We start from the raw sequence: 19,533 nt of genomic DNA on the forward strand, positions 1-19,533 counted from the left end.
TGTTTTTGTTTTCCTTATGTAACTATGTGTTTGTATCTCTTTTTAGCCCTGAAGAAGCCTTGCAACGTGGGGCGAAACGTTGGCTCATTAAAATAGTATATTTCTACTATTTGAGTTTTTTTTTTACCGCACCCGGACCATATTCCATTCATCTTTACACACGGTCAATCAATAATCTTCCAGCAAATTATTATTTGTATTGAAGAATTTATTCCACTGATACATGGATAATTCATATACTCTTTAATATACCACATCTAAAGTAGATAAGACCATTCTTACATAATATTGCACCAATGTTTATAAGCTGCCCAAATACACAACTTTCTGGTGGGTAAGTGGCAGCATCGCTTATGTAAGGGAATTCAGGTTCGACATGGCCTAGTAAAACAGCTGCTATGTAACTAACAAAAATAAAAACAAAATTAAATCTGTATATATTAATATTTAATTAAACTATTAAATATTGTAATTAAACTAAAACTGTATGAACTTAAACTCATAGTGCTAAATTTAATTGCTTTTATGTTACTAACTGCATTAGCTTTACAAATGTGCATAAGTAATTAGACCCTACTATTGTAAAATTAAATTGTTAAGAATATTACTCGTAGCAACTTATAATATGGAAGTATTCCATATCGAGATATCTAATATAACACTTTTTATTAATGTTAATGAACATTTTTGTATGTAATTAAATATTAATTAGTTTAGATTTTTAGACAGCAGAGTTCAAAGTTATGATAAGAACATATCTATTTATAATAAGGTCACTGTTAGTCCCAAAATCATGATATAACTAAAATATTTTTTACAATTACAATTTATTAGAATATTTGAATTAAAATTCCAAAACAAAAAAGTAACTTGCTAATACTGTATCTTATTTGTTGGTAATATTTATTAATTATTTGCTATATTTGTGTTAACTGAGTTAACAAGAAGTGAATACTAAATTTGTTGAGTTAAGGACAAAAACTCTACCATTAACTCCTGGAGCAGATTATAGCACTGACTGCCATTAGTGCTAATTTTAATTTTTGAGTTCTACCCAAGTAGAGAGTTAACATCTCTTTTAGAGGCCAGCTGACCTATCTATATCCCATTTGCAATTCTTGAATAGGGCCACTCCAAACATCCCCATCAAGTGACAAGTTGTTACTATATAATAATAGTATCTGATTATTAAAAATAAAAATTAGAAACTACTTAGACTATCTAGTTAATACCAGCAAGTAGGGTAATAGTAATCTTTTTAGGATTTTCATGATCTTCAGAATTTTAAGATTCCGAGGTGAAAATGGAACTATTTTTTACAATTTAATCACTACATTATTAAACTCTAAAAGGAACTGTTTACTCAAATTTACAACAGACTATATAGAAAATCCACCCCACTTCTATCGCCATTACTATAACATTTACATAGTTTGTTATACATACATCCAAGTAATTAAGACAAACACTTTAGTTGGAAGATCATTAATTCATACATATAATATCCAGTTCATTTCTAAAATAAGGAAACTGTCATTTAATTACAGAGAATACAATTGAGGTGCTCGATCCTAAAACATGGTAATTGAACAAATGAAAATCTTCAGAGTTAAAAAGTTTGTTAATTACACTGTTCTCCTTAAACCAAGAATCACTTACCATAATTAAATACCAAAACTATTTCTTAAAAACTAATCGAAAAAAAAAATCTCTCAAAATCCATGAAATCAGTCCTAAAGAATCTAATGAACCCAACAATCTGACAATAAACGTCAGATACCATGTTTTACAACCTTAATGTTTTAGTGCCTAAATGTATCTTCTCATGACCACAAAATGGCTTCAATTCATCTCCATATTGCTGTTTTGCTTTAGTATTGGCACATAAGACAAAAAGTTTTTTTGTTATTTAATATTTGTTGAATTCTGTAGATTGCACTATATACAGGGGTTATTTTATGACAACTGTTCTAGCTTTGAGGAAGACCTAGTAGAGAAAGTAACCATTCTTTAGTACTATCTTTGGAATACGCCAAATACAAAAATAAAATTAAGTTTTTGTCAGATGTGCCACAATTGAAGCAAAACAGTGATATATAAATGTATTTAACATGATGTATGCCATAAGTACAGAAATACATACAAACGACATATGCCAGTGATTATGCTTTCAAATTGTATCATTTCTTCGATTTATTTAATTAAAAATGAATTGCTAAATTCAATCTATTTAGCATCCAATTGGTGGACAAAATGTTTCAATTGTATACTATCATATTTTTATTGATGGCACAGAATAAATGAAATTTGGTAATTTTAAATTGGCCTTTTCTGATTATTTTGAATGTATTCCTGGTTGTAACATATTATAAAAAAATAATCATTACTGCTATTAAAATGATCAAATATGATTGGAAAAACTTACGTTCCTAAAAATGTTGTTGGAAATAAAATAAATAATGTCAAGGGTAAATAATGTATCCTAGATACTATCATAATTTAAAACATTTCAGTTTTTCTCTTGATTAAAAATAATATAAAATATAAATATAACCCTATCACTAACAGATAACCCTCTTTCGTCTTTATTGTCATCAGACGTAAACTACTAAACCTTCCTGACTGTTTTAATGTCACAACCTTTCTTAGGCATAACCGCTTCGATTACAATTATAACCTTGCCGTTTAATGTTTCAAATATTCTATTTGGTTCTAATGCTTCAAAAATTGTTTATTTGAACCAATGAAAATGGCGAATAAGTCACCAGAAGCTGGGAAGGATCCTTTGAAAAATGTGTCGTCGAATAATTTGGAAAGTTCTCATTTGTTTAGTTGTTTAAAAAAATATTTTGGTTTCTCATCTTTTAAAAGTGATCTTCAAAAGAAAGCAATTGAGAAAATTTTGTCTAGTAAGTAATTTAATCATTTTTCTGGTGGTGTGATTTTCTAAAACTAGTGTTCATAAAATTTTTTTGAGTTATTATTTAATTATTTGTGTTAAATTATTTGTTCAGGAAAAAATGATGTATTTATATCTATGCCTACTGGTTCTGGCAAGTCGCTGTGTTTTCAGTTGCCTGCACTAATGTGTGATAATAAAGTAACGATTGTCTTCAGCCCATTGTTAGCACTAATGAAGGTAAAATTGGAAAAAAAAAAAAAATTATTTTGTTTGACATGTTATTATTTGTTTGTATTATTAAAAGTCAGGGTCTTAAAATTTTTCTATGTTCAGGACCAAATTGACGCTTTGAGAAAACTTAAGATCAATGCCGAAACCATAAATTCAAGAATGTCAGCGAGTGAGCGCCAAAGAGTGATTACTGATTTAAAGTATGTTAAATCAAATACAAGACTTCTGTATGTCACACCTGAACAAGCTGCAACTTCTACATTCAGAGTTAGCTATGTTTATCTGAATTAATATGACTTTCAATTAATTCTTAAGATAGGATAGAATATTAAATTAATTTTTAATATTTCAGGAGATACTCCATTTATTATATAAACATAATAAATTAGCTTATATTGTCGTTGATGAAGCACACTGTGTCAGTCAATGGGGTCATGATTTCAGACCAGATTACTTAAAGTTGGGGAGTTTGAGGACATCATTGCCAGACATACCTTGGATTGCTTTGACAGCTACAGCTAGCTCAACAGTATTTATTAATTATCAATGTAGTTGTAATAAAATTGATATTAAATTTATTTATCACATGCTATTATTTGTAGGTAGTAAATGATATCCAGACACAATTGAAATTAGTTCAACCGATATCTTCATTTAAAACACCAGTTTTTCGTTCAAATCTTTATTACGATGTTATTTATGATGATCTGATAGAAGATCCATTCGAACATTTAAAGGATTTCATTAAAAATATATTGGATGATGAGCCTGAAAAGAAAAAAGCAAGTTACAAAGATTACTTTGGTTTTGATTGATATGACTTATGTTGGATTAAATAAATATATTTTGATTTAGAGTGACCGTGGCTGTGGAATAATTTACTGTCGAACTAGGGAACTGACGGAAGAAGTGGCTACTGTTTTGTCCATGAAAGGTGTTCCTACTGTTTCATATCATGCAGGTAAATTTATTATTTCAAGTTTATTAGACATATTTCATGGTATTATTTTGTTATCAGTTTCCTCTATTCATGAATTTTTATTTATTTTTTACTTCTTTAAGCAACATTATGATATAGCTTATATCATACATCATTATCATGATATAGCTTGTTCAATTGTTCTACTGTTTTCTAGGTAATAAATATTATTTTTAGTTCTAGTGGCTTACTTGATGTAGGTTGAATTCATATTTTTTAATCTGTTTCATTGTATTTTTGCTTTCCCCTTAAAAAATTAAGTCCTTTATATGATTTTTAAAGTTTCAGGGGCGGTATTGTTAAAATATGAGTGGATTCAAAAATAGTTTATTGTTTAATTCTAATATTAGTGAGTTTAATTTTAATTTTACATTTTAAGTATGAACCAATTCTGCTCCATGATTAATAATTATTTTGTTTATAATTGGCCAAACAAAACTGCAAGGCATTAAAATTGAATTTCTTCAGTACTCGCCAGATTATTCAGGTACTGATTACCTGATCGCATGGCATTGGGCCTTGACTAAAAAGCTGATTATTTAAAACGGGCGATTCTATATTCAAAGGCTTATTATATCCTATCAGACACTGAGCCTTCATGAAGAGATGATTTAAAACTTGTTGATTGGAAGCTGAATATCTAGTTGGAACATAAGGTATGACAGAGGAGAAAATAAGATTAGTCCAGAGAAAATAAATCTTCCCCTCCACATGTTCAATGGACTGAACAGAAATTGAATTATAAAATGATAAATTTGGTTTCATAAATTTAGATCTTGTTAAAGAAAACAGAAAATAAATAAATAAACCTAAGGTTGAATATATAAATTAGAGTAAGTAAAAACCTCAAAAACTTAGGGTGATATATACTCATTAGAACTACTTTATGTGTAGTACGTTAGTTATCCCAGTGGCTAGTCAATTAAAATAGTAAAATTAACCTAATGAAATTCAATAAAATTGAGGGTGTTCAAAAATAGTTAACTACGAGCCCTGAGTAAAGAACTTCAAGATTTTTCACTGCCTATGCTCCGCAGTAATATGATTACTAGTATTTCTCCTTTGTTATTACTTTCTTTTATTCATTTGGACATGTTTGTCCCACAAAAGCTTTACAAGTCTTTTTTGTTTCATTTCCCTTAACAACTGTAGTATGTCTTTACAGAACCGAATATTCTTTCTGAGAATCTTTCTTTCAAAGTTGAAAATTTCAATCTCTTTTTTGGGTCCCTGAAGCCTACATGAGAAGCCTTGTAAAATGATATTTTTGTTCTCCTCATGATAAACTGGCTGATAAAGTATATTTATTACTGATAGCTCTTGGTGCTTGAAATTTTCTTTTTACTTTGAGGAAAATATATTTTCGGAGCTAACAATACAGTTTAGATATGTACTTACTAGGGTAAGTTGTCTAGGCAATATGGTTCAACTAATGGCAAAGGGAGCTCTGCTTTGAGGGTTTAGAGACAGACAAGACAGATGTTTTGTCAGCCTTGTAAGTAGATATTGTGAGGTATGAAACTGATGGCAACTGTAGCTAAATTTCAAGCCTCATTTTTAAAGAGAATATGTGTTAGGGCACACCCTATAAAGCCAGGCTTTGATTATGTTTCTACGTGAGGCAGTGAACTACCATGGCATAATGTGGGGTAAGGCATGAATGGAATGCCCCACTTGGACTATCTGAGAACTTGAGTGGCCCAGGCCATAAATGGGCTTAGTCAGGTAGATGGGATCTTAGAATACACAGTCATGATGATGACATTCAAAGGAGTGGTATTAGTTACCATGAAGTATACTTCCCCCTCTTTTCCCTCTCACCATCACCATCTAGTCCTAGTTCAGTTGAATACTGGCGAAGCCTCAAGATTGATCTGTGCATACTTGCACAGGTGTAAAATTACACACTGCCCTGGGAGGCAGAAAGTACTTCCTGATAATTTTTTTTTATTTTTAAATCATCACAGGGATAGCTGTCCTCTTTATTTTTAGTTAGTCTCTGATCATAATTAAAAAATATCCGTTGTGTAAGAAGAACGGTCTGACAACAGTCCGCTCAAGGTTGGTTTCTGCATCATCACTAAAAAGAAAAAGGGGACTATTAGATCACCTATATTAAATAGGATTCAGATACACCAAGTCAAAGAGGTGAAATACCTGGAACTTATCTGAATCAAAAGTTATGATGGCACAAGGATGTGCAGGGGAAAGCTGACAAAGCTCTCAAGTGCCTATGGGCTTATAAGTGAGTAGTAGGCAAGACTTGGGGGCTTAAACCTTGAATGGTATACTGGCTGTACATAACAGCCATTAGACCTGTGGTTTTATATGCAGCCCTGGTATGGTGGCACAGGGCCAATGTAGGCTTGCAAAGGAACATCCTTAACAGACTACAGAGGCATGCACTTGGAGATAGAGGCACAAGTTCTAAAAACTATGTATAGCCTTGTCAAACAAGATACAAGATCCAAAACCCTGATGCTGACAGGACATGGAAAGATTATTCAGCGGATAGATGAGGACAGGATGCTTTCCATGCACTTGAACTCACAAATCAGCAGATGTAAAGACACTAGATTTAGTGCAAAGATTGATAGAACAAAAATACATAAACCTAACAATGGTATAAATTGCTACACGGATGGCTCCCTTACTGCCCAAGGCTCAGGAGCTGGCATCTGGAATAGCAATAAGCCATTGGAAGGTATATCTATCTCCCTACGGAGGCACACTACAGTATTTCCATCAGAAATACTTGGGATAAATCATTGCGCTAGTACTCTCATGGAGGCCCTCTGGTAGAAGTACAATCTTCACAGATAGCCAGGCAGCAATAAGGGCACTCAACAAACCCAAGAGTTATTGAAAACTGCTATGTAGCACTCAACAAACTCTCATGCATTAATAAAGTCAGCATTTATGGCAATGAACAAGCTGACAAATTAGCAAAGAATGGCTCTGAAACCATTTCTATTACTCCTGAGTCAGTGTGTAGCATAAACCTAAGTTATGCCAAAAGTAATATAAATCAGCTTACAGCTTAAGAGCCAAGCTTTACTGGCTTAACAACAGCTACAATCTAAGCTCTTCCTAGATAAGCTATAAAATGCTTCGGCTGGACAGGAAATCTCTTTAGAAAATTACAGGGATATACTCAGGTCACTGCAGACTTAACAAACATATGTTTAACCTCAAGCTTACTGAGTCACCCCTGTGCATATTCTGAATGCTGAGGATGAGACGGCATACCACATTATCTGCTGGTGACAGATTTGTGGGTTTGAGGTTCGTGCTGTTTCGGGTGGATTGTGTTTTGGATCCCAACTGATGTGAGCTGATCAATCCCTCAAGTTTACTTAAATTCCTAGAATCTACTCAGCTTAAGCTTTAATATGCTCATTATAATGTTTTGGTGCTACAATGTAACAACGTTTTATTGTGGTTCTAGCACAATAGGCCTTATGGGCCGCAGTGCTTATGGCTATTAAAAAAAATCTGACTTCCTGGTCATTATGGCTCAAAAGTGGTCTATTTATTAATAATAATAATAATTTATAACAAAAAACAAATTTTCTATTATAACATAATTTTGTAGATTGTACAAATAAATTTCTGTTTGACATTTTGAAATTTTTTTCAAATCTAATTTTTTCTTGAACTATTTCATTTACTTTTTAGAGACCAAAAACTGTACAAATAGTTCATCAGACATTCAAAAAATGAAAGAAAAAGTGTTTTTCTTGGATAATGTTCTCAATGATGGGTTTTCTGTATGTAAAAGAATATCCAGAGATGTTCCATGTAAAAAGATAATATTTGAATAGAGCTTTGAAAGGATATATTCTGTATAATACATATTCTCTTGATGATATTTTTGAACACTCTTATGCTGCTTTTTCCAATATTTGGTAATGTCTCTGTGAATCCAGACCAGGACAATAAGTAATACATTTTTTTTAGTTCTGCCCATAACTCATTTGGATTGGTTTGGACAGATTTCTTGGATTGGGTGCATGCCTCCTATACTTTTTTTTATGAAGTTCATGATATTGGAAAGGATCATCTGTAACCTCTTTGATCTTGTTTGCCCTCTATGATTTCCATATTACCTTATGGTTGATAAAAATAAAAGCACTCAACTATTGCTTAAAGAGAGAGTAGGTTGGCAATTTGTATTCTACTCCAGAATGATCCTCAACATCTTGGGTCTAATCAAATGTTGGCAACATTTGTTATTTTTGTTGAATTATTAAAATATACATAATCTAAAATGTGTGTATGATAATGCTATATACAAGCTAAATATAAATATATACAAGTTGATCGATAACACCTCATTTACTTCCTAAGATTACTTTTCTTTTATATTTTCAATTTTAAGGTCTAAAAGATAAGGACCGAATCACAGTTCAAGAGTCATGGACACAAGGTGATTTTCCAGTGATTTCAGCCACTGTCAGTTTTGGAATGGGCGTTGACAAAGCTACAGTTAGGTATAATATATTATATCCCTTGTAATTCTTCTCTATGTCTCCTACTTTTTGTTTTCTGAGAAAATTAATTATGACAGAGAGATGTGATGGCCTTACACCCTATGCCCTCTGCATATGAATTTATATACAATGTACTTCCTTGGGCCATCTTTTTTCATAATTAGGTAACTCCCCCCAGCTTTAGTGGCATGGTATAATTTATCATTTTCCTTTAATTATTAAAATATTTGAATGATATCTTGAAATATGCTGACAAATAATGGAAACTGTCAATTGAAAGAAGCCACAAGATAATTAGGTAACTCCCCCCAGCTTTAGTGGCATGGTATAATTTATCATTTTCCTTTAATTATTAAAATATTTGAATGATATCTTGAAATATGCTGACAAATAATGGAAACTGTCAATTGAAAGAAGCCACAAGATTTTCCCTATCTTTACTTTATCCTCTATTTAAAAAAATAAATAAATTAATTAGCCATATTGATAATTTACTGTAACTGATTTTAAAGCCAATTAGTATTTGTTGACTTGGACAGTCAGTAGTCTGACTAAGTATCATCTCTTCTTATTATTTCTTGGCTCTTTCTTTTTCCATTATTTATTAAAGTAGTTTACCTAGAGATTTTCTGTTTTATTTTTCTACTTAGTTCATCTCTATTGAAAACTTGATATTAATTTTTTTTTGGAGGGACAACATTTGCCATGTATATGAGATATTTATTTAGATTTACTAATGGTTTGATTTATTAAACTATTTGGAAAAATAAATACTTATGATTAAGGTTTTTTTTTTTGTTGTTAAAGTAATATTAATTATATTGTTTTCATATTTAGGATTTTTTTTATTAGGTACCCAATTTTCTGTCAATATTTTTACTACCTTATTCAGAATTATCTGAGTATGTTATAATAAATATTTTTCTCTCAGATTTTCTGTAAAATATACTATATGTGATATTAGAACTCAAAAAAATGTTTATAATCTTTTATCAATTCAGTAATTCAGTATAAATTTTTGGTTAATTTTAATATTCCTCTCACGTATGTGACAAAGAAATATATTTATAAATTCATTAGTTAGTCAAAAGATTGTTATCCATTTCTGTGTATGAATGTTCTGCCAGTATTTCACATTTTAGTGTTTAAAATCAGAACTATCTGAAAGCCAGTCTATTAGTGTCAATCTGATAATTCTTGGTACCTTCTGACTTGAGTATTCTTGATGATTTAAATGTTTGTATTATTCATCATATTTAGTCAGTGTTTCAAACATTTAACTTTCTTTTCTCTTTTTCTTTGTTATGTTATCTTATCTTTTTTGATTTGCTACTTCTAAGTCATTCATATTATTTGTCTGCCCATGGATGGAAGAGTTATTAATGGAAAGCTTCCTTTATACATTGAGAAAATATAGGTTATTTTATTTTAACTGGTTGTCAAAATTAAATGTAAATTTCCCTTAATTGAAACCTTGCAGATTCTTGGTTTTATGGTTGGTATAACCTCCCCCATCGAGGATTCTGGACTAGGACTAAGGGTACTGCTACTGGCCATGCTAAACTAAGAGAACAACCCCCGCGAATACTACAATAAGATGCAGAAGGTATTACTAATCAGAAAACACCATTTACCAAAAGATTGCAGGATGAATTCATGATATAGCGTGTATGCAGGAGACCAAACTAGGCTTTGGTTACCAGGTCTTTAGGTAGTACAGAACGCATCGATTTCAAAGAAGAATAATCACTCTGATCCAAATCACTATTCCAGTAAAATTATCTCTTCACAAGGAATATGCGATAACAATGAAACAAAAATGGACGGGATTGTCATTTCAATTGGGAATAGACAAATAAAAATGTATTATTACTATTACCCTAATGATAAATTTCTCTCACTGGATAACATGAGACTTCTCAATAATAACTGTTTACTGATACATGATTTTAACTCTCACTCACCTTCTTGGGGAAATGATTGCTATGATCTCTGAGGAGAGAATTTTGAAACATGGCAAAAGGGATGCTCATTAAGATTGCTTAACCAACCTCCTGAACATAGATACCCTCTGAAAAATCGTGTTGGACAAAGGATATGGAATTGCATAAAAAGGTAAAACCTCCTCCTCAAAACTCACTCAATAAAAGCAGAACTTCAGTTAGAAGAAATTCAGCTTTGAATAAAGAAGATGCTTATGTTCTTACAGACTCTCTATAATTACAACAATCCCGGGTATCACAAAAAAGACTGACCAAAATCAACCATAAATCAGAACTCATAGTAGGTCCCACTTCAAATACCTTAATTTATGATATGCAGCTTTAACTAAACCATACTCTAGACCTTCTCTTTGGTGTTCTGCAGTAAGAAGGAGTCTTTCACAAAACTTGAACTAAGGTTTGACTCGTTCTTCTCTATGATGGTTGATTCTAAAATTCATTTCCTGAGTACTTTCATTTTAATAAAATTTTCATCAATTGTCTTAAATGATTGCAGCTTTCCCTATATCCTTTTATACCCATTTGAATTTTAGAGTAATGAAAAGCGAGGCGATTTACAAGATTTACCTTTGTATAGTGTGAATATTGTTACTGAATTGTCAAGGCTTAAATGACTCATTGTTATGGAAATAAAATGCAGCATAAAGAGGAAAGAGAGAATTTGATATATTGAGTAAACAAAAAGTAAAAACAGGCTAAAGATAGAATTTAAATCAATTGAGAAAATCATTGAAACTCTATTTCACTGTCTAAAAAATTAATGTCTCTGAGAAGGGTAACTTTGCATTACATTAACACTGCAGTTAAACTTATCTGATATTGGTTAAGATAGTATTTTCTGTAACTATAACTATAACTATCCTTAACCGATTTCTAAATATATCTTTAACTGTACAAAAAATAAAAAATATGATTTTAATATTTTCAAAAATCAACACATTATTCGGAACCATCTTTTCTCAACCATCGTTTTGTAGTGATCTATATAATTGTATTTTTCTAATTTTGAGATGTCTTATGAATTTATTTAAATATTATAATGTTTTTTTGTTTTTTTTTGGATTACTAGATATTTAAGTGAGATTATTAGAATTATTTACAAAATAAGGTTAGCTTGATGAAGGTTAATTGGCAATAGTACGACAATGCTAATTCATTTTATTGTTTTGAATGCTGTGAATTATTTTACCATTTTATACAGGGATGAGTAAGATTGTATCAATCAGATAATTTGTAGCAGATATTCGAAAGGAGTTAATATAGTTAAAATGGATCTGATCCTGTAACACTGAAATAAAGGGTATTGGTTTATCAAATTCGAATTCTGATTCCCTATAAACTTCTATATTGTATGATAAATAATATTATACAAGTATTTCTTCCTGTTATATATTAAAACATATATATTTATATGTTTGAAGGTTTGTTGTTCATTGGGGAATTGCCAGCAGTGTTCCTGCTTATTACCAAGAGAGTGGTCGTGCTGGTAGAGATGGTTTACCTGCCCATTGCCGAATATATCATTCACGTGCAGCTCGTAAGGCACTTGATTTTATATTAAAAAGTGAATGTTCTAAGGCTAAAACAAAAGACAAACAAGCTATGGCTCTTGCAGCTCACAGATCGTTTGAAAAAATGGTTGAGTACTGCGAAACATTGAGGTAATAGTGGTTTTGGATATTTTGTTACCAATATTTTAATATATCCTGAAAAACGTAATTTATTTCAGACAAGTTACTGATTTTAATATAGAGTAAGTAATATAAATTTAGCAACCATGCTCTCACACCAAAGGAGAAAATTTATCTTTATCTAAATATTAATACAAAAAATTTAGAAAAAATATTAATTTAGTAATAATTTATTACAATTGATAGGTATTGAATGAATGAATGAATTCAATGAACTAATTAGGAACTTAGAAACTTACTTAATGAAATAAATAGTTGGATATTTTTTTCTGTAGTGTTACCCCATTCTTTTTTTAGAGCAACTCCTGCAATTTTAAGAAGTAGATCAGAGTAATATGCATTTAATTGATCTCTCGAGTTTACAATTCTGTACATAAAGTGAATTGTCCATCAATAAATTTTAATACTTTGTCATAGTCATTTGAGTAAAATTATGGGTACAGGTGGGCTATTTGTTATTTGAGCCGCAAGTTTTCACATATAAAGAGCTATGGTTTGAAGTATAATTAATTGCAATTCAGTGGAGGAATATCTATTAATTCTCAAGTTTAATGAATATTCTTCATAAAACATTTATTGAACCTCTTTAAACTCAGTTAGCCATAATAATATAATTCAGCATGGAAATATCTCCCCTCACTGTTTAAAAGTCATTTCTCAATAGCTGTAGGAAGGATAGCAGCTATAAACTAGCCTATGATATCCTCTCTCTATATTATTTCAGAATTCAGTTTCTTAGAAAAACAGTTGACTTACTTCTTTCAGTGACTGCTTCTGTAAATAATTGAGTTGCTGTTCAATAAGAATGGAGTGTCATACCTATAAGAGAGATCATCACTATATCTTATCAATCACATAATGGATTATATTATGGAAACACTGCAAGGAAATCAATACTAAAACCTTTGGGGATCATTTAGATGGAGTAGTTTGTTTTCTTTTTTTATTAAAAATTAAATTATATTAATTAAATGTATTGTGGTTTTTAATTTAATTGTCACTGCCAAAAGTTTTGTACTTCTTTATTATTTTTTCGTTTTCAGGAAGAAATAGTCCTTTTTATTATTACTTCTTTATTTTTCCCTTACATTAACTTGTATTAGAATAATATTTTGTTACATTAGTCTGTCCTATTGTCTTTTTTAAAATTTATTTATTGGCGATAAGTCTACTCATTAAAAGAAATTTTCATATTTAATTCTGAATATAAGCCATATCTAATATATTATATACACTATAATATAATATATATATACACTTAAATAAGACCATGAAGATGGGCATAAAAACCAGATATTAATTTGGGTACAGGCAATGGGGCATTAGGCGTGACTAATGAAGAAAAGGGGAGCATGGTGGCACTGTGGTAAGGCGTGATGTCACTAACTCTAAAAACCCGGGTTCGAATCTGGCTGGCCAGAAAATTGTTTTCTGTTACACGGTAGCCATGAGTCAATCCTGTGGTGTATGGAGCCCTCCTAGGATCTACCCAGCCTCAAATTGGGTAAAAATCTGGCAGTCGAGTGTGATTCTGACCAAATCACCTCCTTGCACAACCATTGGTCTAGTAATAGTTCTTTCTTACTAAGTACTGCACCCTTAATCCTTCATAAGTTGTAGCAGTACAGATTTTAAATTTTTTTAATGAAGAAAAAAATTAAAAAATGTGGACTTGTAGTCAGAATTCGATATGAAAATTATTTTATGTCCATTACAACAATCATATGTTAATTTTGAATGTCTGTATTGTGTTGTTATAGGTGTCGCCATTGGACATTTGCTCAATATTTTGGTGATGAAAAACCAAAGTGTATAAAAAAATGTGATGTTTGTGCTGATCAGAAAAGTGTAGAAAATCTATTAAATGATTTTCATCGCATAGGGGATAGTAAAACATTGGCTATAACCTCAGCAGAATATGAAAAAAATTTCAATGATCTATATGAAGGTGGGCGAAGAGGATTGAAAAGGTAATTTTATCTTACTTTAGAAATTTTTCTTTTTTCCAGACCAGAGATTTAAGAAACTAATAGAAAATTAGAATGAATTCATAGCATTTGGGGGAGACTCGCCTATTAGAATATGTTTCATGTAATGAGATTCTTGGATATCCCACTAATTGATGTGATGTATACTGTTAAATTTGTAAATATGCAACCCACATCAGTAAAGAGCAAAAAGTAAACTTAGATTTCTCTAGAACTTTTCTTTTGAGTAATATGATCTGTGTTGATCAATTATAGCTTGTATAATAGGGTTAATGGCTTGTTACAAATATCTCCCTTGAGAATAAGGCAAAACAAAAAAGGGGAACTAATTATGATGGAATCAAAGCTGCAATTATTATTCAACCAAATGTACCCAGAAAATTCTTTCATGATTGTTTTGTTTTTGTACAGTAGGGATGGGCTCTAGTCGATAGTCCGATGACTTTCAATAGTGTGTATCCTTCCTTAGATGTAAATTTAACTCAAATTGTGGTTTTAAAATCATTTTTATATCTGCCCTTTATTTTGATAAAAAAAAAAAATGCATGGTGTTTAAAAGTTAACTTTACCTTTTCTTTTTGTTTTCTAATAAATCATAAAACATTCCTGAACAGTTTTGTTGTATTTTAATGTAATATTAGTAAGTAAACTATTTTTTGACTCTGAAAACATCATACCAATCAGTTAATCACGAGGAGAATGAAGATATTGCTCTACAAGATGCTGATCCATCCTGTTCTCTTGTATGCTTCACAGAAATGGACTCTGATGAAGGATAAGGAGAATCAAATCCTCATTTTTGAGAGAAGAATTCTTTGAAGAATAATTGGTCCAATCGAGGTTGGTGGCCTTACCTGACTAGAGAAGTCGAAAATATACGAGGTATTTGGGTAGTTTATATCATCAGGCTTCTAAAGATTGGACATCTTTCTTAGGCTGGACACGTTGCCTGGATGACACCTCAAGACAAATTCTAGAAGAGCAAAACTCATATGGGAGGACTGTGTGGCTTATTGTTCCAGAACTACACGCTAGGAGTAAAAAACTGGAAAGTGTTGGTACAATACCGGAACACCTGGCACAAGCATAACGGGGAGGCCAAGACCCATATTGGGCTTTTGTGCCAATAAAGGGAGTAAATTAAATTTTGGGAATTGCAATCCTTGAAATGAAAGAGCATATACATTTCTTTTACAGTCTCCCCCTTTCTTCCAAGCAGTTCTAAAAATGTTCTAAATAACAAGATATGTCTTTTAACATTCATGAAAATGCGTGTAACTAATTTAAAATACTGTAAGTGGCATAAAGCACAATTGAATTTACAATGTTTTGCAAGCTAACTGTTATTGTTGATGTTTACCGATGATTGTGGATTTCGATTCTTGATGCCTTTACAAAGGGATGCACATCCTAACAGCCTTGTCATAATTAAATGGAATATCTTTACCACTGTACTATAGACAAAGGATGACCAGGAACTGTCTCTTTTATTGTTTCATGAATTCATTAGAAATATTATAATTGCAGGAAAGCTTTGAAGGTTGGAAAATATTTCACTTTCTTTTTTTTCTCAATATAGCATTAGTTCTGTCCATGTTGATTTTTGAAATAATTTTTCATTTTGAATGCATCCATTTACTTTTTATACATCCATTGTTTTCAACATAATGTCCTTTGACAATTGAAAGTTGGATTGCTTGTTATTTGTTTAAACAAAACTAATTAACAATATTTAGAACTAAAATTAAATTGAACAATTTATGGCTTAGCTAACGTAATTATTAAAAAAGGGTATGTTACAATTACACATCCCAGAAGGGTTCCATAACCCATAGGATTGAACTCATGGCTACGGTGTGACAGAAAATAATTATCTACCTAGGCAGATTCGAACCCGGGTCCTTGGAGTTAGTAGCATTGTGGCTTGTATATATATATATATAATGTATAATTTATTTATTTTTTCTAAGCCTCATGAAATTTGGAGGGGAGAGAAAGAGAATAAAGAAGTGGTTTTGAAAGTATCTTTTTTTTTTTTTTTTTACTTGATTAGAAATATGTTTGAGACTTATTGATTAACATTCAATGTTTTATAAACTTTTTGGGGGGCCATCCATAGCTTAGAGGTTAGACGCAAGTATATCAGTTTGAGATCTGTGGGCGGCGCTGGTTCTGGTCTGAGGTGTTGTGCTAGATTGACACATGCTAGAGCAGTGTCGCCATCTACTGTTTTATTTTACAAACCAAATAATAAAACCTATTTTCTACAACAATTAGAAAATAATAGACGATGCAGGAGAAATGGACCCTCGGATACACAAAAGCCTCAACCAAGAAGACAGCATAGAGCATCTTTGGCTAAAGAATCTTCCTTATGTGCAATTACCAGGGATAATAAGTATCTGGTGGGGGAAGGATCTGATGAAACAAAAGAATTTGAAAAGTAAAGTAAAGTCATCCTTTCCCAGGAAGGAAGATTCAAAGAGAGTGATGAACACTTCGAAGATAAAGTTCCTACACCAAAAGAACAAGTTACATCTGATCAACAACAAACATTAAATGATGAAGAATCTGGTTGTGAATCCAAGGCTCCTAAACTGTTGGCTGATGTCGAGTATGAAGATACTAGAAAATCATTTAAATATGAGTTAAATTGTGATTCAGGTCCTGATGGTGATAGCGATGAAGTGTTGATGAAAATAAAAGTAATAAACAAAATAACCTAAGAAGAAGAAAGTAAGAAATATACTCATAGCAAGAAGAAGAAGAAACTCAAAAAGAAAAGGGGATTTAGTGATGCATCGAGTATTGTTAAATCTTCTATTGAACCAAATGTTCATAATGACATTAGAAGGGATTTTGGTGAACATTATAATCCTGACTATGAAAAGTTTGGATGCAGTCGAAAGAAGAGAAGTCCAAATCATTAACAGAAGACCTGTTGGGGATGTGTGAACCTAGGACTTGATGAAGTATACTGTGAAATATTAAATAATATAGAGTGATGCAATAAAGTTAAAAATAAAATAAGGTAATAAATAAAAGGAAATAATAAAACCTATTTTAGGAAGGAAATAGGTTTTATTATTTGGTTTGTAAAATAAAACAGTAGATGGCGACACTGTTTTAGCATAGGGTAGCTTGGCTTCCCTTTGGTCTGGAACAGTCTGTCATGGCGTCTATTGGTGAAACATACTCTCACCAATAGACTTATTAGTCTTTATTTATAAAACCCTCCCTAAATAAAAACATATTCATTTCTTTATTTTTAATCACTCTCATACTTTATAAACAATGGGTCTCCAGAACCAGACTGCACTTTTTTACTTTCACTTATTTATACATATAGTAAGGGAAAGTATTTTTTATTTTTTTTTTCATTGGCACAACAGACCGTGGAGGTCCAAGGCCTCGTGCGATGTACTTAAGTAATACATCGCGTGTTTCCTGTTGTGGTTTTCATAGGGTGGGTCCGTCTCTCCCACGCCTATTTTTGTGAGTGTCACCCATTGGCTAACAGGCCTCACAAATGCCCGGGGGAAGATTTTGAGTGAGTATAGCATAATTTTTTTGCTTGAAATAATCCCTGGTAGGGCCTGGCTCGAACTAGCAATCTATGGGTTGGCAGACAGGCGCGTTACTACGCTGCTACCGTCACCCCCTAAGGGAAAGTATTGGAATCTTGAAAAATTTTGAATTTGAGTTTTCGATGTAAATACTCATTTGGAAAATTGGTAGGGAAAAGTATTGCCACATTGTATAATATTGAAATATCTGTTCTGAAATGAATGAGGATTAATTTCTATTTAATGTAGGGTGGTAAGTGTAAGTTGTGTGATGTGCACACTGTACCAAATTTTTTATCATAGGGAAGATGTTTAGAAAAATTGAAAGTACTTTGATATTATATTTTTTGCAGTAATTATGATGATTATATTCGAGAGTCTAATGAAGATTCAGATGATCAAGGCATCGTGAGGGAAAAAAAAGATACTGAATTGCTTAACTTGATTAAGAAACAATTTTCTCTTAGAAGAAAATCAAAAGATGATGATGATTCTTCATCATCTATTGGAAATGATATTGTCAAAGCCCCTGGATCTACTGAATGTAAAATTACAGGTCTTAAACTGAATGTAAGTGCTATTTTTTAAAACATTTTATGATTAAGATTCAGTCATCTTTTTATTATCATGTCATTGGATAGAAAACACTATATTACTGCTCCAGAAGAACAATGACACAACTGTGAAATTGACTTTATTATCTTAGCAGGCTCCAAAATTGATTTAATAGATGTTTGTAAATCAATATAATTGTATATACTAAATTCCTTCCATGGCAATACTTACTTCAAAAGCGCATCTTACAACCTAAATGTTAAGTTTTTTTATGAGTAATTTTATAATAATTATATGAATAAAAAAAATTGTATCAGTTTTTGTAATATCTTTAGTTATCACCCTAATGATCCCAGAATACATATATTTTCTTTTTCATGATTTATAGATTTGATCAACTATGCTGTTTTTTAAGTTAGATCACTTTCCTTAGTTTATAACCTACAATCTGCTCTTGATTAGTCAAACCTCAAATTCTTTAATAAGTCAAACCTCAAATTCTTTAATAAGTCAATTTTTTTTTCATTCTCTTAGTTGGTAAGTAGAAATTTACCCTTTTTAAATTCAAAGCAATCTGCTATTTCAAAGCAAAATGCCTATTTTCATTTTAAAGTTGTTTGATTTAGTGTTATTTTTAGCACCGTATATATGGTCAATGTGTGGACAGAAATCTACATTACTATGAAAGTATTAAAATTATTCATGTTGTAAGTGTAGTGAATGGATAAGTGAAGAAAGACATTCCTGCTAATTTGGCCATCCATAACGGCATTAAAATTGCCAGAAATTTAATAAAATATATTATAATTTCCAAGGCCATAATTTTTTATTTTGGATATATTAAGCTCTGTTCCTTGTATAAAACAGTTTTTTGAAACCTGCTATTTACAAATTCATTCATGTTTTATTACAGATTTTCTATATTCTATATGAGTAGAAATATGACTTGTTGACTTGATATACTTGAAAAAACAAGTATTCATTCCTAGAATTATTTTTAACTAAAACTATAAATAATTGAAGAAGTTTGTCAGGGGGGGGGGGTGCGGTCAGCAAAGAACAACATAAATAAACAAAACCATATTTATTTATTTTATGCCGACGTTTCGACCTGAGTTTCAGGTC

At 31.3% G+C, this 19,533-nt stretch overlaps 2 protein-coding genes across 2 annotated transcripts in view; one reads left to right on the forward strand and one right to left on the reverse strand.

The window, feature by feature from the left end:
• LOC106689168 (DNA damage-regulated autophagy modulator protein 2) overlaps positions 1 to 2,621 on the reverse strand; it is a 16,036-nt gene extending 13,415 nt beyond the window's left edge. The window contains exons 1-2 of the mRNA XM_014434026.3: positions 2,426 to 2,621; positions 283 to 404 (exon numbers count right to left, since the gene is read on the reverse strand). Of these exons, the coding sequence (XP_014289512.1) occupies positions 283 to 404; positions 2,426 to 2,496 (193 nt within the window). The 5' untranslated portion in view covers positions 2,497 to 2,621. The remainder of the gene's footprint in view (positions 1 to 282; positions 405 to 2,425) is intronic.
• A 24-nt stretch (positions 2,622 to 2,645) lies between these two features.
• LOC106689167 (ATP-dependent DNA helicase Q5) overlaps positions 2,646 to 19,533 on the forward strand; it is a 20,394-nt gene continuing 3,506 nt past the window's right edge. Inside the window, exons 1-10 of the mRNA XM_014434025.3 lie at positions 2,646 to 2,909; positions 3,015 to 3,139; positions 3,236 to 3,400; positions 3,486 to 3,662; positions 3,736 to 3,915; positions 3,989 to 4,094; positions 8,494 to 8,605; positions 12,030 to 12,269; positions 14,060 to 14,269; positions 18,207 to 18,423. Coding sequence (XP_014289511.1) covers positions 2,744 to 2,909; positions 3,015 to 3,139; positions 3,236 to 3,400; positions 3,486 to 3,662; positions 3,736 to 3,915; positions 3,989 to 4,094; positions 8,494 to 8,605; positions 12,030 to 12,269; positions 14,060 to 14,269; positions 18,207 to 18,423 — 1,698 coding nt within the window. The 5' untranslated portion in view covers positions 2,646 to 2,743. The remainder of the gene's footprint in view (positions 2,910 to 3,014; positions 3,140 to 3,235; positions 3,401 to 3,485; positions 3,663 to 3,735; positions 3,916 to 3,988; positions 4,095 to 8,493; positions 8,606 to 12,029; positions 12,270 to 14,059; positions 14,270 to 18,206; positions 18,424 to 19,533) is intronic.

This window comes from Halyomorpha halys, unplaced genomic scaffold (genome assembly GCF_000696795.3).
Source record: "Halyomorpha halys isolate HHAL.00 unplaced genomic scaffold, Hhal_1.1 Scaffold1287.1, whole genome shotgun sequence".
Classification (NCBI taxonomy): Eukaryota; Metazoa; Arthropoda; class Insecta; order Hemiptera; family Pentatomidae; genus Halyomorpha; species Halyomorpha halys.